Here is a 26,687-nt window from a genome sequence, read left to right on the forward strand (position 1 = left end):
GGCGCAGCCGGGGCCCACCTGGGGGCCAGAGGCCGGGCATGTGTGGGGCCACACCCACGAGAGCGCCGCTGTGAACACTGATCAAGTGCAGCCTCCTCGGTTTCCTTGAGGACTGCATGCGCCCAAGGACCCAAGCTCAGGCCAGAATGGAAAGAGATGAAGCGAGGTGGAATGAAAACAATCGCTAATGCTTAACAAGCAGGTGCCATATGCCACTTCACATTCATTACCTCATGTGATCCTTACAGCAGATAAGACTGCTCCATTTTACAAATGAGGAAACTGATGCCTGAGTCTTGCCTAAGGTCACAGTGAGTGGCCGGATTCGGATTTCTATGTAGGCCTTCTGACTGCAAGCCCCACTCTTGAACAGATGTTCTCCATACGGAAGTCCCCTCCTTCCACTGTCTTTTGGACCCCACATCTTCCCACTGCCTAAAAAGCCTCACACTGTCCACAATAATTTCCTCTCCTCTGTATTTAGCCTTCTGTTTTCCACTGGACACTTCCCAGTGGCAGTGAACACACTCGAATCTCTATCTTAAAACCTTCAGCTGCATATCCTCCTGTAGCCAGCCCTCACTCAGCCCTTTCACAGCCTGTCCCTGAAATGCACTGTCAATCTTTGAAGAAGTCTCACCTCAGTCCAGCTCCCATTCCCACCACCCCACCAACAGTTCTAAAGTCACTGAACAAGGACTTCCAACGACCAGCTCCTAAAACCCACAGACATTCAGTCTTCCTCTTGCTTGACCTCTCAGCAGCACTTGCTGATTGCTCCTCCTTGAAACATTCACTTGGCTTCTATAACACCACACGGTCCTGATCTCTAACCTCACCAGCCACTTCTCAATGTGTGTGCAGTGTTGTGCTCCAAGTACTTTGAAGTCCTTATAGTTCTGAGTCACAGGCACCCTAAGCCACCACGTCCTCCATCTTGCCATTTCCACAGCTATTTTCATGCTGAACGCCACATTTTATCATTTCCACGTGAGACCTCTCCTTTGAACTCCAGGCCTGAATATCCAACAGCCCACAGACATTCCCACTTGGATGTCTGAGGCACACTTACCTTACTATGTCTGAAATAGAAGTCATCTTCTTCAAAACTGGTCCTATACAGACTTCCTCATATTAAATGAATGATACAACCATCCTTCAACCCACCCCAGCAAAAGTTAAGCCGCTCATTCATTCAGTAACCCACCTACCGTGTGTCACACACTCATCTGCCCATCTAGCTGATAACTAAGGGTGAGCGTATCAGACAAAACCTCTGCGCTATCAGAGCAAGTCCAATAATCACATACATTCCAACTGTGCAATATGATGTGGAGGAGAGGTACGGAGTAGACTAAGAGGGCATAATATGATCCCCCAGGTCATGGAAGGCTCCCGAGACAGTAACCTTAGGCTGTTACCAGGACGAGCAGGAATTAACCAGGTGAAGATGAGGCAGAGAGGAAAGAGAAGGAGAAAGCGTGGCACTCATTGAGTAGTCAATTCCCTACCTAAATCTCTCAGTTCCATCCATGTCAGTACATCACCACCCTTGTCCAAGCCTTCATCTTTTGCCTGGATTACCACAATAGGCTCTTAGGTTTTCTCCCACACCCACTTACGGCCTTCAGTTTGTTCTCAGCCAAAATACAAATCGAACATGGCTTTCAAACAGTGGTTGGTCTTCCCTCGATTTTAGGTAAAGCCAAAAGTCTTGATAGACCTACAAAGCCCTATCTTGTTCTGGGCTCTTCCACCTCTGCAGCCCTATGCCATACACTCTCTATCTTACCCTCTGGATTCCCTTCAGGTCCTCAAGCCCTGGCCTGTCCCAGGGCCTCTGCACATGCTATGCTCTCTGCCTGGAACACTCGCCACCCCACCACCCCCTGCCATCTGTCTAACTCCTAGAGTTCAACTCAAAAGTCACCTCCTTAGGGGAACTTTCCCCAGTTCCCAACCCCATCTGGAGTATGTCCACTACTCTCTAGTATATATCATCTGAGGACCCTGTCCCTTGTCCTCACAGGGTTTTGCCACAGTTTGTGATTATAAATTTGTGTTTCATCATTTGACTATCCGTCCTCCCTAAGTGCCATCTCTGCTTCACTCATCGTTTCCTTAATGCCCAGTAGAGCATGTGACACAGGTAATCAAAAAATACAAGAACAGGGCCCTCACTTCACCACTCTGTTCTGCGACCTTACATAGGCCACTTTACCTTTGTGGCCTCAGTGTTCTAATATGTAAATTGTAACCAACACTCGCCATGCAAACTTGCTCTGAGGAGCAAATCCATTATTTAATGGATAAAAAGCACTGGATAAAAGTACTAAAGTACCCCAAAATTAAGAAATAAGTTATGAAAGATTTTCAACAGAACAAATGTTCACGGTCCCTGCTTTATTCTCATTTGGTCACACACACTTTAAAACACACACACATACTCGCAAAATACCCAAACACTAGGGATTAGAAGGGCATAAAACAAGGGGCTTACAGGCTGAAAGAATATCCTAGGCTTCAGAACAAAACAAAACCAATCAACTATGGAACATTTCTTTGTTTAAAACACAAAGATATATTGTTTTTAATGAGATTTAAGATTTCTTTAAAAAAGGAACGCTTTAGGGACAAAAACAAAGCTCCTTGTGTTGCCTGAGGCAGGGCCTGGTTTCTTTTCCTTGAAGGCCTTTTGCAAAATACTGACCCGATGTTCACCATCACCACCACCCCCACCTGCCATCTGAAAGTGCAGCACCCTGGGCCCACTGAGGACAACTAGCAGGGGCTACAGAGCATCCAGGATGTGGTCGATCTTGGTGACCAGCTCCTGTCGCTTTCCAGAGATGAGCTTCTCATTCTCGATGTACGTGTCTTTCTTGAGTTTGCCAGCCACCAGCCGCTCAGCTTCCACCGCTGACTTCAGTACCAGCTCCTTGACCTGCGCATCCAGTTTCTGCATTTCGCTCACCTGGCCAAGGCAAAAGCAGGGCAGGGCTTGAGAGTGATCCTCCCACCCGTACTCAGCAGGGCCCACCACCTCCCATGCCTACAGATCCTGGAGCTGAAGGGCAGAAGGGCTGGCTGTGAGGGTGGACAGGCCTGGCTTCAAATGCCAGCTTCACCCGCTACAAACCCTGTTCCTTTAAGCTCTGACCCTTGTGAGCAAGTCCTTGCACCATCCCTGGGACTCAGCTGTGAAGAGGATTATATGGGTCAGGTGTGAAAATATATGAACTCACCCAGCATGGTGCCAGGCACACAGCAGGTACTTGATGAATGTTCATTCTCTTCCCTTCAGCTTGCCAAATTTGGTTCAGGGATTCAGTTAAGCCAAAGACCAATGGCAGGGGGTGTGGCTGAACGACTCGCCTGTTACCACCAACTGGGTGTCAGGCTGACAATTTTTATAGTCACATCCATTCAATATTCAACAAATATTTAGTGAGCCATAGTGCTAGGCTCAACTCTAGGTTCTAACAAACAGCAGTAAAGACAGATTAGGCATCTCACTCTCATGAAGCTGACAGATTATAATAAATACTTAAGCACACGAATAAACAGTTTCAGAAAGTGGCAGGTGCTATGAAGAAAACAGCACAGGATAAAGAAGAGGGAGTGCTGGGGAGTGCCACATGAAGGGGTGTTCAGGGACTCTGGGGGGCACCTCCAGGAGGGTTCTCGTCCTTACTGACAGGTCACAAGAATTCATTTACATGGCATGTCCCAGGCAGAGTTGTTAGCACGTTATAAGTACTAACTCATTTCACACTCACAACCACTGTGAGCTAAGTACTAACAGCATCCTCATTTACAGTTGAAGAAACTGAGGTACCGAAGTTAGGTAACTTGTCCAGGTTTAAAAAGTCTAAATCAGAGCGTGGATTCAAACCCACGATTCTAAGTCTAGGTTCTTCTTATCACAGCATGAGCAGTCTGGAGACCTGTCCAGTCTGGCCTGCAGGAGAGGAAGCAGCTGCTCTCAATGCCAGCCAGGTGGACGGAGAATGCTGTAGAGGCTAGCAGAGTTTTCTCCAAAAACAGCTCGCACCTGAGACCCCAAAATTTCTTGCTCCACCACAAGGGTTAGCAACGCGCCTCAAGTCTACAACTGGGTGCAATCTAACCCCACGAGCCAGCAGTGAGCAAGAGCTGCCTGGTGTCTGACCCAAGCAGAGCAGGCGTGTGGTGCTCCAGATAGTCAGGTACAATCCCCTAAAGTGAGGCAAGGAGGACAACAAAGCCAAGTCATCAGAGACAGCAGACACTTACTTTGTCGCACAGGTCAGAGCCTTCCGTCTTCAGCCTGGACTGCAATAATGCAATCTCACTTGTCAAGGCCTTGTGTTCCGTCTCCAGGCTCTTCTTGCCACTATTGACGGTGGACACATCCCGGGACTGCTTGTACCTATTGACAGTCTCATCAAAGTGACGATAGAGACCTATTCTCTTGTTGACCAGGGTCAAGACCTGCTCTGTGATGCAGGCCACCTTCATCCTGGCTTCCGCGGCCGGATCCTGGGGGAGAGACACCATCAGTGATGACGTCTAGGCTTGAGCCAACTCCGACCTTCACTTCCCAAAGAGCACCCACCATCAGCTGTGCAAACAAGAAGAGCTGTCCTCTTGGAAATTCAAAGAATCAGACTCTTGCTGACACTGTTTCTGGACCAGGTTCAGCAAAGGCAGGACTTAGGGATGTGAAGATGTAGCAGACATTCACTGCAAAGTCCAGCAGGGCAGACAGACGGATGTGAAAAAGGATAGTAATGCCAGAGTATACCATGAAAGGGACAGGTGAGGTGCTAAGGAAAAAGAAACCTTAGCTCAGGTCAGGGAAGGCTTCCAGAACATTTATTATGTTTCTCTCCTTCTTAAAACCTTTAAGAGAGAAAGCCTAAACCCCTTATCCCGCTATTCATGGCCCTTTAGATGAGGCCCTACACACTTTCCAGAAACAGTTCTCATTATGCGTCTACTTCCAAAGTCATAACCTGGCAGCTCAAAGCCTGAATCTGGTCTGAGATGGCTGATTTGGCTCAATAAATTTTTTGATTAGTATTTTTCTCAATCAATTATCCAAGCTTTAAAATAGGGAGATGAATACACAGGAAATCAGCTGAATAAACTATGACCCATCCACACAATGGAGTACTCTGCAGCTACAAAAAAACCCACAAGGAACATCTCTATGAACTGATACAAGTGATTTTCAGTGTATTATTAAGTGGGGAAAAAAGGCAAAAGTGTATACTATTGCTACCTTTTGTGTAAGAAAGGAGAGGAAATAAGAAAGTACCTGCTTATTTTTGCAAAATACATCAGGAAGACTGATGAGATTGGTTACCTACAAGGCAGAGTGGGAAAGGATGGAGGAAACGGCACCATTTTCAAGTTCTGAATTTAGAACCCTGTTAATGATTTACAAATTCATAACCAAAATTAGATATTAACAATGATGGAGGGGGAAACTAGAATCAAATTCAAACAGGAATAAATGAATCTAACTATATTCCAAATGAGTAACACAGGAAAAAAGTAAGAACTAAGCCAATTACCTTGGGAACACAGGGTTTTGACAATATATTCTCAGTCTAAAGATAAAAAGAAATGCAAACAAATCCTGGACTCTACTTGTTAAGTATGGTGTTTGTAGTGGTATAAGCATAGCAGTTCTGAAACTATTTTTTGTGTTTACAGAACTCAGCAAATAAATATACTGATGTTGTTGGAATCCAGGAGAGAAGGAAAAACGATGGAATGAGGAAAGACAGGCAAGAACTCTGTGGCATTAGACCGGAATTAAACACAGGAGTGTTAATTAATATTTTATATACTATATTTATTTATCTCCTAGCTGTGTCTGCTGAAAGGGCCTAGAAGCAATGATGCTCCAAAAGTAACAAATATACCTTGCTCACAGATCAGAGTCTCCAGGTACCATCCTGTACTAAAAGGAACCAGGACTCCTTGGAGAAGGTACAAAACATGCCTGAAACATATTGCTGTGCCTGACAATAAGAAGTGCTCAAAAAAATAAAAGACACAGTCAAATCTGGGAGAATTTGAGCACCAAAATAAATAGCACCAGTGGACAGTAATCCATGGAATAAAATACAAATCCATGAATCCAAACAAATAATCAACCAATCAACCAACAAGAAACACTTGTCCTTACAGTAGAATGCCAACCAATGATGTAAAAGGAATCATAGTCTTCAACCACGACAGCATAACAGCTTCAGATAGGAAAGAACGATAAATGCTACAACTAATGGGCGAATGTATGTGAGGGTATTTATATAGCCTCAAAGAGATTATTTATTAACTGCAAAGAGAAAAACAGTAACTTTAAAGTCAAGAAACCAGGGAGACACCAACTTTGCCAAGTAAGGAGCGTTAACATCACCCACACTGGGGCTGAGTGACATCAGGTGCCTCCTGAGGGGATGTACTGCAGACACGGCATTGCTTTAGTGTTCTTGCCAAAAACACATAATCTGAACTTAAGCAGGGAGAAACATAAGATGAGTCTAAATTAAGGGACATTCTACAAAACTGGTCTCTACACTTCAAATATGTCAAGGTCATTAAAGACAAAGAAAGGATGAGGAAGTGTTTCAGATTAAAGGAAGCTAAGGAAATATGACAACTAAATGCAAATGCATGATCCTCAACTGGATTCTGGAGTACGAAAAATAATTGCTATAAAAGTTACCATCGGGACAATCATCAATATTAGAACACACAGCTGTATGTCGGTTAACAGCAACTTTACATTTCCTGGATTTGATCACTATATGGTGGTTGTGTAAGAGAACACCCTTGTTCTCAGGGTGTGCATATGCTTAAATATTCAAGAGCAAAGGGGCATACTGTCTGCAACTTACTCTCAAATGGTTCACAAAAATAATTACATAGAGAGGCCAAAAGCTAATTGCTAACTCTAGGTGAAGAGTATAAAAGAATTATTTTACTATACTTGCAAAGTTTCTATCAATGTGGAATTATTTTAAAACAAAGTTTCTTTTAAAAAACCAATAAAAGAAAAGCAATTTTTATAGCTTAAAAAATGGAGATATTTCACAATAAAACCTACAGTCAGCCCTTCCATATGACAAGGTTAGCTAGCAGCTGCCCCAGCTGCCCCACTGGACCCTGGGCAGCCTCACTGGTCTATGGAACCAGCTGGACCAATGTCTTTGCTCCCATATACCCTCCTGCTACCTACAGGCCCACTGAAGCCCTCCCTGCTGTCCCACAAACCATTCCCTCTGGCTGAATTACCTCCCCTACCCTTTTCTGCCTGTCACCTCCTCAGGGAAGCCTTTTCCGGACCCCAGGTCCCACCACCAAAAGCACACACTGTGCTTGCTGTCCTCTGTTCCCACAGTCTTGCCCATCAGTAGCAACCTGCCTCACTTACATCACGTGTTCCATGATCACAGCAAAAAAACAAGGTATCTTTACAGTAAGGATTAAGAGAGGCCACAGGCAGCAGAGTCTTCTGGGCAACATGGTTCTCCCTGGGCTCGCTGTGAGGACAGTGAAGTAACGCTGCACCATAAAGCTAATCAAACACATTATCAGGGTGCAGAATGACTAAACGACAAGAGAAATAAGAAAAGCAAGAGAGTACCTTTGTGATGGAAAAGTCCAGCCTGACATAGATGATGACGGTGAAGAACAAGATGTAAAAAGCAGCCACCACCAGCAGGGGCTCCTGCAGCATGAGCACCTTGTTGAATGTGTAGTGGACCTGGGAGGAAAACCAGGAAGATGGGCTTTGACAGGTCTGCACAGACTCAGAAACCTGGGGGCAAAAGGGGCCTCACCAGGCCTGTAAAAATCCAGGCTGCCCCACCGCACCCCTGGAGGCAGCTGAGCTCAAACCACTCCAGCCCAAAAAGGAAAAGATGGCCAAGGCTTTGGTTTCCAGCACCCATCCTCTGGGAGACAGGCACAGAGCAGAGCGGTGGAGCCACTTACCACAATGTCCTGAATGTGCTGTTCTACCAGATTTTTCTTGTAGGCAACAATCACAGGGCGGCCAAATGTGTCCAGGTAGGTGTAGTGCAGTTCATCTGGGGCCCGGCCGATTTCATAGGGACTGTCCACTTGGATGTTCCTGGAGGCAGGTGGGAACGAAACATAGCCTCAGACAACCCGCACGGACCAACTAGGTTTATTTAGGGTTGGAGAACTCCACGGCTCAGGGGGCCTTTCAGAGGCACTAAGTTCACACTCTACTCTGTTCCCCTTTGGGCACCAGGGAACACCCAACCCTGAGACAATGACCTGATGCCAAAAAGCCCTGAGTACTGGACCATTCTTCTTCTGAGGGAACGACTATGTCCATGCATTCTGCACTCACAAGAGTTCACCAGTAATGCCCCACCCCTTGAGTCACACAGCCACACAGCTCTCCTGTGCATTCTACCCAACAAGAAGCTCGTGGGGACTTGAAGATGCCCCTCAGGAGTTACTCCAAAAGTTCAGTCTCCTCACGTGACTGAGAACTTCTTATAGAGTATAGCGGACATGTCCTGCTTTTATCTGTCCAGACCCACTCTCCCTGCTCCTGATAAACAGCACTTCCAGTTTCGCTTGGAGGAACAACCCATCCCCCATGGAATGCCCTCCACAGGAAGAACAATCAAGTTGCCTCTCCTTCCAGTGATCAGAGTGGGCATGTGACCCAAGAGAGGCCAAGTAGATGCTTCCCTTTAAAGTGAAGCTACAGCAAAGTGACACCAAGACTGCACTATTCATCTGTTTGGCACTCATGCCAAGGGCAGGTGCCCCTGTAAGTGTCCATCAGTTTTTGCCAACTAGACTCCCAGAGGTGCTCTGGATCTGTCCTTTCAGAAGCCTGGTTCTTCAACTTACCCTGTCATTTTTTTTTTTTTAAGATTTTATTTTTCCTTTTTCTCCTCAAAGCCCCCCACCACCCCCCGTACACAGTTGTATATTTTTAGTTGTGGGTCCTTCTAGTTGTGGCATGTGGGATGCCACCTCAGCATGGCTTGATGAGCAGTGCCATGTCCACGCCTAGGATCCGAACTGGCGAAACTCTGGGCCACTAAAGCTGAGCACGCAAACTTAACCACTCAGCCATGAGGCCGGCCCCCAATCCTGTCATTTTTTGAGAGATCGCTTACTCTTCCAAATTCATTCCTTTCTGCTTAAATTGGCCACAGACAGCTCGTACTGGTTGTAACCACGGAACCCTAATACTCCATCTGAGACCCCTCCTCCCTTTCTGAATCTAGTCTGACGAACAGAGGATAACATGGAGCCATTGCTCCATTATTCTTCCTCTTTCTACTAACACAACACAAGGGCTACCTGGCTGTCCTAACTTTGCATTTTTTTCCTGTTACAGATCATCCCACCATTACTCTGGCCTGCTAAGGCAACTCTGCATACTGCACCTGTCACACAAAGATACTGTGTTTGAGGAATATTTCATAAATGAATCTGTGCCTTCATCTGAGTCTTACTTATCTGTTTAAACTCCAGTCAGACTATCCCTACAGGCTTCTCAGTCAAAGCTCTGTATTTAAGCACATACTGTGTGCCCCTAGAACATAGCTTCTCTTTGAGGTATCAAGAAGGCACCATCAGGGACCGGCCCGGTGGCGCAGCAGTTAGCTTCGCATATTCTGCTTTGACAGCCCAGGGTTCACTGGTTCAGATCCCAGGTGCAGACCTATGCACCGCTCATCAAGCCATGCTGTGGCAGGCATCCCACATAGAGAGTAGAGGAAGATGGGCACAGTTGTTAGCTCAGCAATAGTCTTCCTCAGCAAAAAGAAGATTGGGAGCAGATGTTAGCTCAGGGCTAATCTTCCTCAAAAAAAAAAAAAAGAAGGCACCACGAGAGAATGGGGAGCACTGGAAAGGAACAGTCACACTCACTTGGCCCCTTCAGGCAAGATGATCTTCACGGTCAGAGAATCTATCACTTGCTCATCAAACACGTGGTCCACAAACCTCATCTTCAGTGCATACTGGTCACCTGAAGGATCAAGCAAACAAATGCAGCGATGTGAAAACCCGAGAAAATGGGACAGGAGCGAGAGGGAAGTGAGGGGCGTGAATGCTCTCATCCTGTGCAGAGAGGAGTAAAGACATACTATCTGAAGCTAATGGACAAAGAGACTGGAAGACAGCTGTGATGGCGGCAGCATGGTTTTTCAGTCTTCCCCAATTTCCACATAAAGACAAAGCAATTAGAATAAAACCAAAATCCCATGGACCATACTTACAACAAAACTAGGTATCAAGGGCTCCACAAACCCCAAAATACAAGGGGTAGGAGGCATAAAACACCAACAGCACAAGACCTGCAATTAGCATCTGTAAAGAAGCAAGAGGACAACTGACAGACCTGAAAACAGGGCCCCAAACAGAGTCCTACCCCGGCACGGCGGGCGAGTAAAACGGGCCCACAGAAGATCTGCAAGTACAAAGCAGTCTGGACCTGCTGAGAACTTTGAGAAGCTTGTCAGAGCTCCCCGTCCACGACAGCATCCTCTACTGAGGAGACAGTGCCGGAGAAGAATCAAACTCAAGCACAACAGGGACAACAAAGCTACAGGAGCCCAGAGCCAGGGGAAGCTCAGAAAGCAAGCCATCGTGTTTTTACTACTACACTACAACAAGAGAACGGAGCAGTTGCAATACCTCCTCCTAAAAGTTCACATTGAAAATGAGCGACAGAAAAGCATACAGCTGCCCCTCACTCTTAGAATAAGTTACACGTTAAAAAGTTACCAAAAAGAGAACATCCCTAGAGAAAACAAAAGCATGCCAAAAAGACATGCTCATAAAACCAATCAAAACTGCTCCCACTATTTCAGAACAAGCTAAAGATAGGAAAATGACGCAAGTCACGAGAAAGCAAGATAAACCAGAATTAGAGAAATTCAGCAAAGTGACAGAGATCAGGAAAAAATTTAGAAATAAAAGAAAAAAATCATTTTAGAAATGAAGGCTAAGCTAGGAGTATGAGTGAATAAACACAACAGATAATGCCTTATGATAGATAGAAGGTGAAAAGCAGAAAAGTTTTAAATGAAGAAATGATTCAAGAGAAAGTGCCAAATACTGAAGACAGGCAAAGACTCAACAAGGAAATAAAAGGAGTCCCCAAAGGAGAAAACTTGCAAAAGGTTTGAAACTCTAAGTTGAAAGAGCATAATGCATGCCTAAGAACAGCCACTGCCAACCCATGTTCTAGTAAAAGTATTAGTCTTTAAAGAAGGAATTCTTTTCTTTTTATCTAGATAAAAAGAACAAGTGAGGGGCCAGCCTGGTGGCATAGTAGTTCAGTCCACGTGCTCCACTTTGGTGCCCAGGGTTCGTACGTTCAGATCCTGGGTGCAAACCTAGCACAACTGTTAAGCCACACTGTAGTGGCATCCCAAATAAAACAGAGGAAGACTGGCAACAAATGTTTCGTTCAGGGCTAATCTTCCTCACCAAAAAAAAGAAAAAAGAAAGAAAAAGAACAAGTGACTTATAAGGGGAAAAAATGAGGTTATCATCAGACTTGGACAGGAAAACTTCATGCCAAAAATGAAAAAAAAAGGAAGTGACATATTTAAGATATTCAAGAAAAGACGCGGAAGCCAAAGACTTTATATTCAACAAATGGCTTAAGCACAAAAGGCACAACCTGTTATCAACATGTAAGAACTCATTCCCACAAGCCCTTCTTAAGGAATCTACTAAACAATAAGCTTCAGATAGTCAAAATGACTAGAGACTGATGGTGGGCTGGTTCCATGGCCTAGTGGTTAAGTTCAGCATGCTCTGCTTCAGCAGCCTGAGTTCAGTCCCCAGGCACAGACCTACACCACTTGTTGGCGGCCATGCTGTGGGCGATCTGCATACAAAATAGAGGAAGATTGGCACAGATGTTAGCTCAGGGCGAAATCATCCTCAGCAAAAGAAAAAGACTGATGGTGAGCATTAAATATATAGTTATCTGTAGAACTAAGTCTAAAGTCAGGGGCGGGCCCTGTGGCTGAGTGGTTAAGTTCGTGCACTCTGCTTCAGTGGCCCAGGGTTTTGCTGGTTTGGATCCTGGGCGTGGACATGGCACCGCTCATCAGGCCATGGTGAGGAGGCGTCCCACATGCCACAACCAGAAGGACCCTCAACTAAAAATATACAACTATGTACCGGGGGGCTTTGGGGAGAAAAAAGGAAACATAAAATCTTTAAAAAAAAATAAAAGAATGTAAGCAGTTCCATCTTATAACTGAACTGGAGATACGACAAGGAGTTTTACTGCACTGTTTGAATTGATTTCCACATGCATGCATTACTTTAACAACAGTAATTTGTACCCACCCATGAAAAGTTGCTCCTGGTACCTCCAGCCCTCCTAAGAATGACAAGAGAATACCCTCTCATCATCTAGAAGGACTGGCAATTGTGAAAAAAAAACCAACTAAAGGAAATTAAAGAAAAAGATGGTCTCTCTTTTGTACTCCCTTACTATTGAAGACTGACCCAAATTATAGAGGTATTCATAGCTTGGGAGGTTGTAGCCAACAATGTAATGGGTCTTCCACCCTCCAAAAAGAGGGAAGCGAGGCCGAATTTCCATCTCCACGGAGTCATCCAAAATAAGGAGGTGGCTGGTGGAAACATTGCCAATCTCATCCCGGTAATAAACATCCTGGGCGGCAGCAGGGAGGATGGTCTGCAAGACAGTGGACATACCCTTCTAAAGATTCCAGAAAACTATTCAGAGGGAATAATCCTAAATACAGAAAAGACTTTCTGCACCAAGATCTTCCTCACAGTACTACTCAATTAAAAGAGTCCCCAAACTGTAAACATCCTAAAAAAGGTCTAACTCTTTCCCCAAGGCTTTAAAATGTCTAGATCTCATTTACTTCTCAAGCAAGGTTGGTAAGTATACAAATTCTTCACACAGTAAACAATAAAGACAATCATAAATACCTTTGCAACACTGAAGAGAATAAAATTTAAAAATAATTTGTAAGTTATTTTACAGGAAGGGAAACTAAACATGGAAGAAATTACACCAACTCACTAGGTGGTGGATAGGGTTATGGTAGGGCTTTCTCCACCTCATATTCTTTATTGTATCTGCCAAATCTGTAAGCGTATTTTGTCAATCGGGGAGAAAATGTAATACCTTTGTTCACATAGCAAACTCTTCTGTAATATGTAAGTACATAATACTTCATTTATAAGACAAAAAAGATATAAAACTGTATATGCAATATATCAAATGTTTTTTAAAAACAGCATCATAAAAAAAAAGAAAAGACACAAAAATGTCAGCAATACTAGTGTTTGGATGGTGATATTATGTTTTTCCTTTTTCTATTCTTCAAATTTTCTTTTAAGAAACATGACCTACTTAGATAATATGGGGACTTTTTAAAGATTCCTTCTGTTGGTTTTAATCCTGTCACTCAACTACTCAAACATCAATCCATCCCAAACAACTGTCCATATTTACCTACTTTCAAAAAGCAAAAAGGCAGATACGATAAGGTCATAGTTTCTCCCAATGTCCAAGTTGAACACTCTGTACCTTAAAAGAACGGATGGAGGATATTCCACTGTCTGGCTGTCTCTGGTAATCATAGCGTGAAAAAGGCCCCTTAAGCACAGCCCCCGTGTGCTTCAAGTCCACATTTTCCTCCACAGCAATATTACCCCAGTGAGAGACCTCGATGACCCGGGTCATGCTGGTGATAGTCAGGAAAGGGCTATTGTTCTCGTAATGTACTTTGAAAGTATCCTGGAGAGGAAGGAAACAAATAGTTCAAAGTTTTGGGGGCAGAAGAATCAACACTAGTTTAAATCAAATTGACTTGAGACAATCTATACATCAGCAACAGAATGGTTAAATTATGATGTATCTAATGTATGCAACATTTTAAAATGATATTTACTAAGAATTTTTAGTGACATATGGAAATAAATATTCATGATATACAGTCATGTGCCATCAAACGACATTTTGGTCAACAAAGAACTGCATATACAACTCTGGTCCAGTAAGATCAGTACCCTGTAGCCTAGGTGTGCAGAAGGCTGTCCCAGGCAGGTTTGTGTAAGCGCACTCTACGATGTTCACACAACACTGAAATTGCCTAACAACGCATGTCTCAGAACATATCCCCGTCATTAAGCAATGCATGACTGTATTATTAATTGGAAAAATAGGATATATGAAATTGTTTTCAGTTCCAACATAAATATTTGTTTTAAAAACAAAAACTTCTAGGGGCTGGCCCCATGGCTGAGTGGTTAAGTTCGCGCGCTCCGGTGCAGGCGGCCCAGTGTTTCGTTGGTTCGAATCCTGGGCGCGGACATGGCACTGCTCGTCAGACCACGCTGAGGCAGCGTCCCACATGCCACAACTAGAAGAACCCACAACGAAGAATACACAACTATGTACCGGGGGGCGTTGGGGAGAAAAAGGAAAAAATAAAAAAAATAAAAAAAAATAAAAACTTCTATACTCTACTATCTTATAGCAACTACGTGAGAAAATGAAAAATAAAATCTGAAATGAAATACATGAGAATCAATACAGATAGAAAGCAGAATTACAGACTATTTCTACTTTCTCCCTGAAGTTTCTATTTTCCAAATTTCTAAAATAAGCTTTTTAAATTGCTTTTTAAAATAACTTTTATAGTTTTAAAATAAAATAAAATCTTAAACTGTAAAGAAAGAAAAGCTCTGACTAGCAAATATATATAAGATCTAAGGAAGACACGATCTCTAACTAACGAGCTAGCAAATAACCTCAAAACTGAGGGTGATAGATCGCATGACTGGATTCTTCTAACCAGGAGGACTTATCCGGAAAAGTTCACAGGAGAGAGACGTTTTTAGCTAACATTTACGGAGCTAACACGTATGTATGTGTCACTCTTTTATGAGCTCTAAATAAGTTCATTATCTCATTTACTCCTCAAAACTAGACGATGAAGTGCGTACTACTTATCCCTCCATTTTACAAAAAAAAACCTGAGACCTGGCAGTTTTCACTGACACGTTCAAGTTCATAAATCTGAGTGGTAATACTAGGCCTCCAACTGCGCAGACGTTCTGGCTCTGCACTTCCACACAGTAAGTTCCACCTCCCAGCGAGGTCCAAGAGGATTAAAGGGGACACCTTTGGCAATTCCTCCACTTCTCTGCCAATTTTACCACTGAGGTTAGTATTAAAAAATCTTTCTGGTCATTAAGTAATTCAAGTGGCCTTCTATGAATACACATCTAGAACCCTACAGAAATGGAATCTAAAAGGACAGAAGAACCAGAAAAACACCGTTCTTCCCAAAAGGTCCAGGAAAAGGAGCAGACAAGGTATATTTTGTTAATTCTTATAATTCTTGTTATTTTATTCACTCTATGATTAGATTTTTCTAAAGTTCAACTTCATTCGTAATCATATTTGACAATATCTAATGCCAAAAGGTAGCGAGAAAACTGGCAGTTTCACATTGCTGGTCCCATAATAAATCACCTAAATCTTTTGAAAAACCATTTGGTAATACACAGAAAAATATTTTAAGATGTTCATATGCTTTGATTTGAAAACTTTTACTTCAGAAAATGTATCCTGAGAACATATAAAAATATTCCATGCAAAAAGATGAATGTTACAGTGTAAACAGAAAAAAAGCTAACTGTTCAACTATAGGAAACTTGGCAAATAAGCTACAGGACATCAAATCATGAGATCTTAAATGGCCATTAAAAATGGGTGACAAATGGGCCAGCCCCAGTAGGCCAGTAGTTAAGTTCAGCATGCTCCATTTCAGCAGCCCCGGGTTCAGATCCCCAGCTCAGACCTACATCATGCATTTGTTAGTGGCCATGCTGTGATGGCAGCTCACGTATCAAAAAAAAAAAGGAAGACGGGCAGCAGACGTTAGCTCAGGGCAAATCTTCCTCGGCAAAAGAAACAAACAAACAAATGGTTGACAAAGGTAATGTAAAATGTTTGGAGAATATTCTAAGTGGCAAAAGTATTACTTTATACATACTATGATCTCTACATTAAAAATCCCCTATGCTTGGAAAGAAATGACTCAGATACTAAAATGTCAAAAGTGGATGTGAATTGATCTCAAATTTTCCTCTGTATCTGCCAAATAATCTCTCATGAGCATTTTATTAATTTAAAATGAAAAAGAGGGGCGAGCCCCATGGCCGAGTGGTTAAGTTTGCACACACTGCTTCAGTGGCCCAGGGTTTTGACGGTTCAGATCTACAAAGAAGCACGTGACTGCGGGACTCCCTGCACCACACGCAACTACCCCAAGAGACACAGAGGGCCTCTCTTGCTCCCCAAACCCATGGGGCCACAGTATATACAGGGTGCTACTTTTTGAGAAATGGGAGAAAATGAATACATTTACTACAAATAAACCAAAAACTAATGTAAATGGTCACCAAGGAGAACAGAGGGAAGGGAGAAGTTGAAGAAAGAATTCTCTGAATATACCTTGTTACATAATTTTGACTTTGGAATTTCCATTCTTTTAATTCAAAAAATTAAATCAATAAAAAAAAAATTCTTAAAAGCTGAAAATAACCCAAAATGAACAACCGTAACTGTATGTCAAACTGACATCTGAGAGACAGAGAAAACAATTATTTCAAGTGACATTAGAACAAACTATTTTGACTGTACATCCTTAGTGACATATGGTCTGAACACGCAGAGATGCAAAGAAATCATAAATGCTGGAAATATCCATGTTTTTTAGAGATGATCAAGTGAAATGACTATTTCTAAGATTTGCTTAAAATATTACAACAACTAAAAAGGAACAGCTGAAGCAAGCGTGCTAATATCTTCTTTGGGTTTTTTTGGTAAGGAAGATTAGCCAGGAGCTAACATCTGCTGCCAATCGTCCTCTTTTTTCGTTCCCAAAACCCCCCATACGAAGTTGTATATCCCAGTTGCAGGTCCTTCTAGTTCTTCTATGTGGGACACAGCCTCAGCATGGCTTGATGAATGGTGCTAGGTCCGTGCCCAGGATGCGAACGGGCAAACCCCGGGCTGCCAAAACAGAGCGTGCAAACCCAACCACCACACCACCAGGTGGCCCCAAGGGCTAATATCTTGATAACCACTGAACCTAAGTGACAGGTGTCTGGGAGTTTATTATACTATTCTCTATACTTTTGCATATGTTTGAAATTTTCCCTAATAACAAAATCTTTTTTAAGCCTTAATTGCTCCCTCTATCTTTAAGGCCCAGCCCCAAGTCTCAGCAAGACAGCCAGCTTCACACACCCCCAGCAGCCACCCCAGCCATAACAGACAGCACACCCCATGTCTCCCATCTCTAGGCCTTCGTCCCGCTTATGGCCTCGGCCCAGGATGCCTTGTTTCCCTCTCCCCCAACTCCCACTCCAAGTCTCCAAATGTACTCTCTGTTTGCACTCCCAAAATGAGAACAGTGGACCCCCATGGAGTCATTTCACAGCAGGTCAAAAAACTGGGGGATGATCCTGGATTTCCACCCACCCTACACCATCCAGGCCTATCAACTAGTAGTCACTCCAGAAGACACTCTCTGAAGTAGACAGGGTTGGGCTGGACTCCACATGAGCCTACCTGACTATAGGCAGGGACGTCTTTGAAAGGTCCGTAATCCAGGAGGTCCTCAGAGCGCGTGGGGTTCCCCAACTTGGTAAAGGTCTCCACATTTCGGGAGGCAAGCTTCACCCGCATCGTTTGCGTCTTCGTTGGATAGGGAGAGTAGAAATAATGGTTCCCCTCAAACACCACAAACTGTTTTTCAGATTGGGTGATCTGGGTTGGATACGGCTGAAGCACATGGGTATAGACTGTTTCCACAATGACCGAAATCTTGGCCCCCGGATCGAGAGCAACTGGGAGCTTGACTGTGAAGAATCTCCCACTGTAGGAAGAACGAGGCAAGGGAATTAAGGGAGATTAAGGACACCGAAAACGTCACAGCAAGACTTTGTACCTTTAAGGGATCAACTTTAACCTATTAATTTAAGCCTTTTAAGACAAATATCTGGATGCTCATCTCAAGGTTGTTTATAATAGTAAAAGAGTATAAAACGACCTAAATGTCCAACAATAGGATAACAGTTAAAAACACTCCACAAGCTATCTATCTGAAATACTTCCACGTACAATGTAAAGAACAGAAATCAGTTTAAAATTACACAGTATGATTCCATTTAAAAATATATACATAGGGGCCAGCCCAGTGGCGCAGCGGTTAAGTGCACACGTTCCGCTTCAGCGGCCCAGGGTTCACTGGTGTGGATCCCAGGTGCAGACATGGCACCACTTGGCAAGCCATGCTGTGGTAGGCATCCCACATATAAAGTGGAGGACAATGGGCACAGATGTTAGCTCAGGGCCAGTCTTCCTCGGTGAAAAGAGGAGGAGTGGCAGCAGTTAGCTCAGGGCTAATCTTCCTCAAAAGAAAAAAAAAAATATATATATATATACACACACAAATGTATATGAAGAAAGCATTTCCATGAATGTTCCACACAATGTGGAACCATTTCAGGGTAGGAGGATAAGCTTCATTTTGCTGTTTTTTCCAACTCGTTTTATGATGAGCCTGTATAACTCTCACAATCAGAAAAAAAATAAAGCTACGAGCATTTTAAAGAAAAAGAGATGGCCTAGAGACTACTAGAATTCAGAGTATTAACTCAGAAATGAATCTGAGTTTTCTAAGCTAGCAGACCAATTTTTGGTAGACTCAAAAACCATTAGCAGAAGACAGAAGGCATTTTAACATGCTTCCATGGTATTTATCCTCAAAGGTTAGAACACGGAACATTTTTCCTGATTGACCTTACAGAACTCTAAACTTAAATGTCTACATCAGTCACACCTTTCTACTTTGTATCACTACAAAGTGACACACTCTACTCTGAAGTACCTACGCAAAATAGAAGCCCTACAACTTCTCTAGTCTTAACCAATTCTTGGCTTCAAGTTCCAAATCTGCTTCTCATCCATTCTGTCCTGAGCTCTAAATTCAAATTTTCCTATGTTCACTAGACAACTCCACTAACCACCCCACAGGCATTTCAACATATCTGACGTCCAGTAGTATTCACGATCCCAATTCCCTGTCTCTATTAACACTGCTACCATCTAAGCAACTCTAAACTAGAAAGCTCAGGCATGTTCTGCTGCCCCACACCATACCATCCTCAACATCTGGTTTATCTTGCCTTAGAATGTCTCTCCAATTCATCCCTTTCTGGCCATCCATTACCTCCTCCTCAATCCAAACCATCATCTCTTGCCTAGATTATTGCATCTCTTCCTAATTAATTTCCTCATCTCTATCTCTCTCCAGCCCATCAACACAATCTGATGGTGGCACTCCCATCTTAATTTTCATGTTAAATGTTCCCAACATAATTCAATCCTGCTCTGATGATTCACAAGACACTTCAGAACCATTCAGTGTTCCAGGGTCATCATTATGAACATCAATTCTTACTGAAATGCAGAAGCACCAGCTAATGAAGGTTTCTGATTGATAAAACGCTGGACAGACAACATAGAGTTGACTAGACTGGTGTCTAAGAAGCAGACAAATTTTTCTTTCTATAGCTCTTCTCCTGCTGGACCTAATGGGAGAACATTTTGTGAAGGACCTAGGTTTGCTGGGTAAACTAAAGCAAGTATTCGTTTACTCAAACAGATTTATTGGGAAGCCAGTATGTGTCAGTTTCTGTGGCAGGAAGAAGTAATAAAGACAAATTTGCGTAACGTGTGCACTCATAGCTAGAAATAAATAAAATAGTATGTTGTTAAAAAAAGTTTTTAAATGTTCCCAAGTGACTACAGGGTGAAGTCCACACTCCTAGAATTGGTATAGAGAACACCCCTTAGGGGCCAGCCCGGTGGCACAGCGGTTAAGTGTGCACGTTCCGCTTCGGCAGCCTGGGGTGAGCCGGTTCAGATCCCGGGTGCAGACATGGCACCACTTGGCAAGCCATGCTGTGGTAGGCGTCCCACATATAAAAAAAGTAGAGGAAGATGGGCACGGATGTTAGCGCACAGCCAGTCTTCCTCAGCAAAAAGAGGAGGATTGGCAGCAGATGTTAGCCCAGGGCTAATCTTCCTCAAAAAAAAGAGCACTCCTTAGACTGAACTCAGCCCTCCTTACACCACCTCTACCTTCCTCTGAACTCCAGCCACTCTGAAGGCCCAGTTAACGAAACACTCCCTGAAATGTGCAACTTCTGTATCTTTATGGATGTTTCTGCCTGGAATGCTTCTTCTCATTCGTTAGCCCTCTTTGTGATTATGTCAAAATTTACTGAGTACTATGTAGCAGGTTCTGTTCTAAGTACATTATACGTATTAATTTAGGAACTCTTAACCACGATCATATGAGGTAGACATTATTCTTTCACTGAGGAGGAAACCGAGGGGCAGTTTCCCAAGGACACACGGCCAGCAAGTAGTAAGAGAGACAGGATTCGAACCCGGGCGGTAAAGCTGCAAGGACCACATTCATAACAACTATGCCAACTCGCCTCTCCAAGAGATGTGCTGCAGGCGGTGAGCTGGAGCCAGTAAACACAGACAGGGTCCTCAAACAGCCTCAGAGGGAGAGGAGTCGCTTAAACATTTACAAGGGGGAGGGATTTTAACAGCAACTGTTTAAGGCTAACTCTCATATGCGACATCTTCAGGGCCTCTTCAGGGTGAGATGCCCATTCCACGCAATCTGAGGCTATGATAGAAAAATTAAGGTAATCACCATGTATTACAATTTGGCTCCTCAAAGGATAATGTTTTTGTACATGAAATCAAAGCAACTCAAGGAGGATTAAGCATAAGACAATTATGAAGACCACACAGAAAATGCTTTGTGTGGGGGAAGAAAAGATTAAAAAGTAGAATCACACAGTAATTGAAACTCTGTAAAATATACCTGCAAGTGGACATGGTCCAGAACAAAAACATACAAGCTATCATGTTAGGGTTGTGGGACAAATAACTTGCTTAATGTTTCTGTTCAGTATTATATAGATATATTAATAAATTTAAAATTGATCCCATTGATACTCATACATAAAATTACATATGTGCAGGCATATGCAAAAAAGAAAATAGAGTTGTTTTAATATCATATTCTCATTATTTTTAAAAATTTAAAAATGAATGAGAAAATGTTTTCAAAACTCTGCCAAGCAGGGAGACCCAACTTAATGTTTTCTGAATCATATGGGGACTGACAGCTGTAACGCACAATGGCTTGCTGGTCAAGAACCAAATTTTCTATTTCTTTCTATGACAAACTACAGCATAAGCTAAAGCAGGATTTTTTTACCTTAGCACTACTGACATTTTGGGGTGGATAATTCTTTATTGAGAGGGGTACCTGTCCTGGACATCATAGGAAGTTTAACAGCATCCCTGGCCTCTACCCACCAGATGCCAATAGCACCCCCAGAGCTGTTAACTAAAAATGTCTCCAGATACTGCCACATGTCCTGGGAGGAAGTGGGGTGGGGCCAAAATAAAAATCACTAAAAAGCTGGAGCCAGCCCCGTGGCCGAGTGGTGGCCCAGGGTTTCGCGAGTTCGGATCCTGGGTGTGGACATGGCACGGCTCATCAGGCCACACTGAGGCGGCATCCCACATGCCACAACTAGAAGGACCCACAACTAAAAAAATATTCAACCATGTACTGGGGGATTTGGAGAGAATAGGAAAAAAAAAAAAAAAGACTGGCAACAGTTGTTAGCTCACATGCCAATCTAAAAAAGAAAAACAATCACTAAAGAGCTAAAAACATCTCTTCTCCCCACATCACTCATTCAACAAATATTTCAGTGCCTAATACATACCATGCAAAATACTGTAACTGTTGAAGCTGGGTGATGGTATATATAGGGGTTCTTTATGCAATTCATCCTGCTTTTTGTGTATTTGAAAAATATCCTGGGGCTGACCCCGTGGCCGAGTGCTTAAGTTCGCGGGCTCCACTGCAGGTGGCCCAGTGTTTCGTTGGTTCGAATCCTGGGCGCGGTCATGGCACTGCTCATCAAACCACGCTGAGGCAGCGTCCCACGTGCCACAACTAGAAGGACCCACAACAAAGAACATACAACTATGTACTGGGGGGTTTTGGGGAGAAAATGAGAAAAAAAAAATTACCCTCTCTTTAAAAAAAAGAAAAAAGAAAAAGAAAAATATCCTTAATAAAGCGTTTTAAAATAACTAATAAGTGCCAGGCTCCATGCTAGGTGCTGAGGTTAGAGCAGAGAATAAGGTAAGCCTAAGCCCATCCCTCGTAGAGCTCAGTCTACCTCGTGCAAAGTATCACTTTCAACGCCCTGGAGCATCGAAAGGAGGTGAGGCAAGTGCAGGGAGAGCTGTCTGCCCCTTGGAAACAAGATGACGGCCAACCATAAATGGGAGGATATCTGCTGAGGCAAACAGCTTCGAGTTCTCACACACTGGTTCCCCGTCTATTGTGTGGGGATCCCTATCCCCACAAAGATTAGAGAGCTGACCTGGTCTGGAAAATAACTACTTTCTTGTTGTAAAACAAACTGCCACTGTTAGAGGAATCTAGTTTCAGCATTAGTTATCAGCAAAGACATCATAAACGGATCTAGAATACATTACAGCCTGTTGCTTGCTACCACACACAACATTAATTCAAACAGCCCCTACTACACCAGGCACTCCCTAAGCAACTCTCCTGGCTTATGATTCCAACCCCGATAGGATAATCTATAACAAGAGGCAAGAGAGAGATACAGATACCCTGACTGTTCGTCATCTTACCTTTTACCCTTAATTTTGGTTTCTCGTACTTCAAGATTGTTCTCTTCCTCATCTTCTCCCTTCACCTATAAAAAGAAAAAGGTTATTCTTTTTTATGTCTTTTGGTCTCTAAATTTTGAGTCAACAATTAACCAAGTGTCTCAGAATGTCCACATTAAAGTATTCAAACTATCAGAACTTTTTTTTTTTTTAAGGATTGGCACCTGGGCTAACAACTGTTGCCAATCTTTTTTTTTTTTCTCCTGCTTTATCTCCCCAAACCTCCCCCTGTACACAGTTGTATATCTTAGTTGCAGGTCCTTCTAGTTGTGGGATGTGGGACGCCGCCTCAATGTGGCCTGACGAGCAGTGCCATGTCCACGCCCAGGATCCAAACCCTGGGCCGCCGCAGCGGAGCATGCAAACTTAACCACTCGGCCACGGAGCCGGACCCAAACTATCACAACTTTTTAAAGATTGAATTCTCGTTTCAGTAACAATTTTTTTTCATCTGAAACACAAGAACATTGTCAAAGACTGACTTTGGCACTGAATAAGCTATATAATAAGATCTATAAATACATGACATTTTCCTGAATGATCAAACACACATACAAATAGAAACTACACCTCCAAATATAAAGGCCTGAAAGGCTTCTTTCTGGATGCTTTCTCCTTCATTTACCTTCAAATACATACACGCATACAAAATAAATACCAATATTTATTGTTGTAGTAGAAAAGTCTCATGCATCACCAAAAGTGTTATAACTTGCACAAAAGTTAACCGCAGCAAAAGTCCTTGGGAAGGAGCCGATGGCCACTGCCTGGCACGCTCCCTTATTCTTAGCCTTCACTGCAACAGGATCTGTAACCAGGAAAAGGATGTCAACTCCAACGAGCTGCAGGGTCTTTCGGAGAAAGAGTAGGCACCTCACACCATGAGACTGTGGAGCAGACTAAGGAAAAGACTTATATACACACCACTGATCTCTTTGCCAACCCAACCTCCACTAAACAACAAAAAAACTAAGACTACCTTTTAGGACTGAAGCACTGATTCCCAATAGGGTACACAAAGCTATAATGAGGAAGCCATTTTTAATATTTCAAAAAGCCTAAAAGCAATAATACAATCATCCTCAGCAAAGTTGTACATGCTAATAAAAATCAAGTTTCATTACTTTGACTAGAATATTACCACAACGGGAACAGTGCAGTATCTGTTTCCATTCGTACTTAGCACTGTCCAGTTACATGTTGATCTGTCATAATAAGAAATAATCATTATTACTTAATAAAAGATGAGAGAGGGGCCGGCCCAGTGGCGTAGTGGTTAAGTGCCTGCACTCCACGTCAGCAGCCCACAGTTCCCAGGTTCGGATCCCAGGGTGGACTTACACATGGCTCATCAAGCCACGCTGCGGTGGTATGTACAAAATAGGGGAAGACTGGCAGAGTTGTTAGCTCAGGGCCAATCTTCCTCGCAAAATATAAGCAAATAAAAGATTAGAGAGACAAGAAGACGAGGAACAACTGGCTCCTTGTCAATAATCACCATCACCCCTTCCATCAGTTCCTAAAACTCTACATGTAGAGTTGAAAGTAATCCACTGAAAAAAAATTCTAGCAACCTCACCACAGCCTCCAAGTCAATTATTGGAAAACATCCATCTTCTTTGTTAAGTGTATCATCCAGTCACATCTCCCACTGAGACAGGGGAACAAAGGAGCACATATATCCAATTAACTCATCTCTCTCTTGGACTACAAAATAACAATGTCGAACACATCTGGGGATGCAACCGCAGGTCCTACACCCCAACACAACCCTACCTCACAGCGCTCTCGGCCAGAAGCCGCAACGTGGTACAGGGAAGAACACCAAGTGTGCAACAAGCTATCCTAAACCCTGACTCACTCATCACCCTAGAACCTCCCATAGGGGCCAAACAGCTTAACCTCCCAGACTACAGCCTCCTCACCCGCAGTAGAGCCTACACCTCAAAGGTTGTTATGAGGGTGAAATGAAGATGCACCTTAAAATATCTACAATACATGACACAGCAGACTTTCAATAAGAAAACAGTACAGTAACGCAGCATTCTCCAGCAAGCGGTAGCTTTTGTGGTGGTCTTGTGATGCTGTGGCAACCTCATTAAATCAGGACCAGCTTTTACAAAAGAATGGATTTAACATTCAAAGGTGGCAGCACAAATTTGAAAGAAGTTTTAATCCATCTTTCCACAAACCTTTGAGCAAAACTGAACACTTTGTCATGGAAAAGACATGAAAGGGAACAGGAGTCATTTCAGAAGCATCATCTCTCTAAACCCGGCTCTACAGCTCCAGATTCGGTCAGAAAATAAGACGCGCCTAAGAGAAATATGACACTGTAATGACTATTCTCCTCTTAACAAATAAGTGGGTGATCATTTAATGGATGCTGTTTAATGAAAACAGTAATAAAAAGCAAACCTCTAGATGTGTATAATCCCTCTATTCCCAAAGCCAAGATTTTCTCTCCCTGGGAGTCGTCAGTGCTGACTCCCTGGATAAGCGAATTTGCAAGCCACGCACTGCTCAAGCCTAAGAATGCCCGTAGCGGGAAGAAAAAACTAGACTTTAACTTTCTGCGTCTGTAAAGGGCTTATATTATTTGTATGATTTTTAAAACTAACTTTAAGAAGAGGGATAAAATTTTAACAGCGTTCATTAGCAACCTGAAGAAGGGTGTTATATTAACAATGGTTTCAAATGATTACAAACTTTAAAACACGGAACCCGCTACATTTCTGATGGTACTGGATGATGTCTAGAAAGAAGCACCTACAAAGGACTAGATACTGAATTAAAGGAATGAAATTCATTTCAATCCATTTATTCGTCCTCCAGTCGGGCTGCCGCGCTACGCGGTGGGAAACGAAGGGACGGCGTGGAGCCCGCCGGCGCCCCGCGAGGCCCTCGCGCAGGCGCGCCCCTCGTTTGCCCGCTGCCCCCGGCGCGGGGTCGGGCCCGCAGGCCGCAGCGGCTCGCCCAGAGGCCCCGAGAGCGGCGGCCCCGTTGCAGCAGGTGGGTGCTGACGTGGCCCCGAAGAGCCGCCGCCCGCGGACCCCGGCCTCCTCGGCCCGCCCACCGCGCCCCGGGCTCCACGTCCCCTCGGAGGCTGAGAGGGCGCGGCGCGGGCTCGGAGGACGGGCGCTCCCGGCGGCAGAGGCCTGCCCGCGCTCACCTGCACGCCGAGGTGCGCCAGCCGGGCCTCGAGCTCGGGCTCCAGGGCCAGAAGGAAGGAGGTGGCGCGGGGCGCGGAGACGCCGCCCGGGTGCGCCAGGACCACCTCGGCCGTCACCTTGGCCAGGTGGCTGCTCAGATCCACCGTGCGCTTCACGTCCTCGTTGACCAACGGCGGTGCCTCCGGGGAGGCGCCGCCCGGCGCCGGGGCCCAGGCCCCGAGCAGCAAGAGCGGGAGCAGGAGCAAGCGGGCGGCGGACGCCTCCATGACCAGACCGAGCTGAGCCCCGGACCGCGCCTGAGCGCCGCCGCCGCCCCGCCCACGGCCACGGCGCAGCCGCTCATTGGGCCCGGCCTGGCGCCACAAGATGGCGGCGCCCCGGGGGGAAGGACCCCGTCTCCAGGGAAACGGGCGGCCATCGGGCGCCTGATGGCACGCGCCTTCATCTACCTAATTCTTCTAGGACTACAATAGTTCTCCTTTACCAGGGTTTCACTTTGTGCGGTGTCAGTTACCCACAGTCAGTCGCCGCCTGAAAATATTAAATGGAAAACACCAGAAATAAACAATTCCTAAGTTTTAAATTGCCCGCCTGTTCTCAGTTGCGTGGTGCAGTCTCACTCC

At 44.1% G+C, this 26,687-nt stretch overlaps 1 protein-coding gene across 1 annotated transcript; it reads right to left on the minus strand.

The window, feature by feature from the left end:
• Positions 1-2,388: 2,388 nt before the first annotated feature.
• On the minus strand, positions 2,389-26,458 carry RPN1 (ribophorin I). The gene is made up of 10 exons (XM_023619870.2): positions 26,064-26,458; positions 22,853-22,917; positions 17,648-17,954; positions 13,589-13,798; positions 12,529-12,721; positions 9,925-10,024; positions 7,993-8,131; positions 7,643-7,762; positions 4,276-4,521; positions 2,389-2,974 (listed from the first exon to the last, which is right to left on the minus strand). Exons 1-10 carry the CDS (start codon positions 26,328-26,330, stop codon positions 2,792-2,794), a joined length of 1,830 nt encoding a protein of 609 aa, XP_023475638.2. The 5' UTR covers positions 26,331-26,458; the 3' UTR covers positions 2,389-2,791.
• Positions 26,459-26,687: the final 229 nt, after the last annotated feature.

The sequence above is a fragment of the Equus caballus genome, chromosome 16 (genome assembly GCF_041296265.1).
Source record: "Equus caballus isolate H_3958 breed thoroughbred chromosome 16, TB-T2T, whole genome shotgun sequence".
NCBI classification, from domain to species: Eukaryota; Metazoa; Chordata; class Mammalia; order Perissodactyla; family Equidae; genus Equus; species Equus caballus.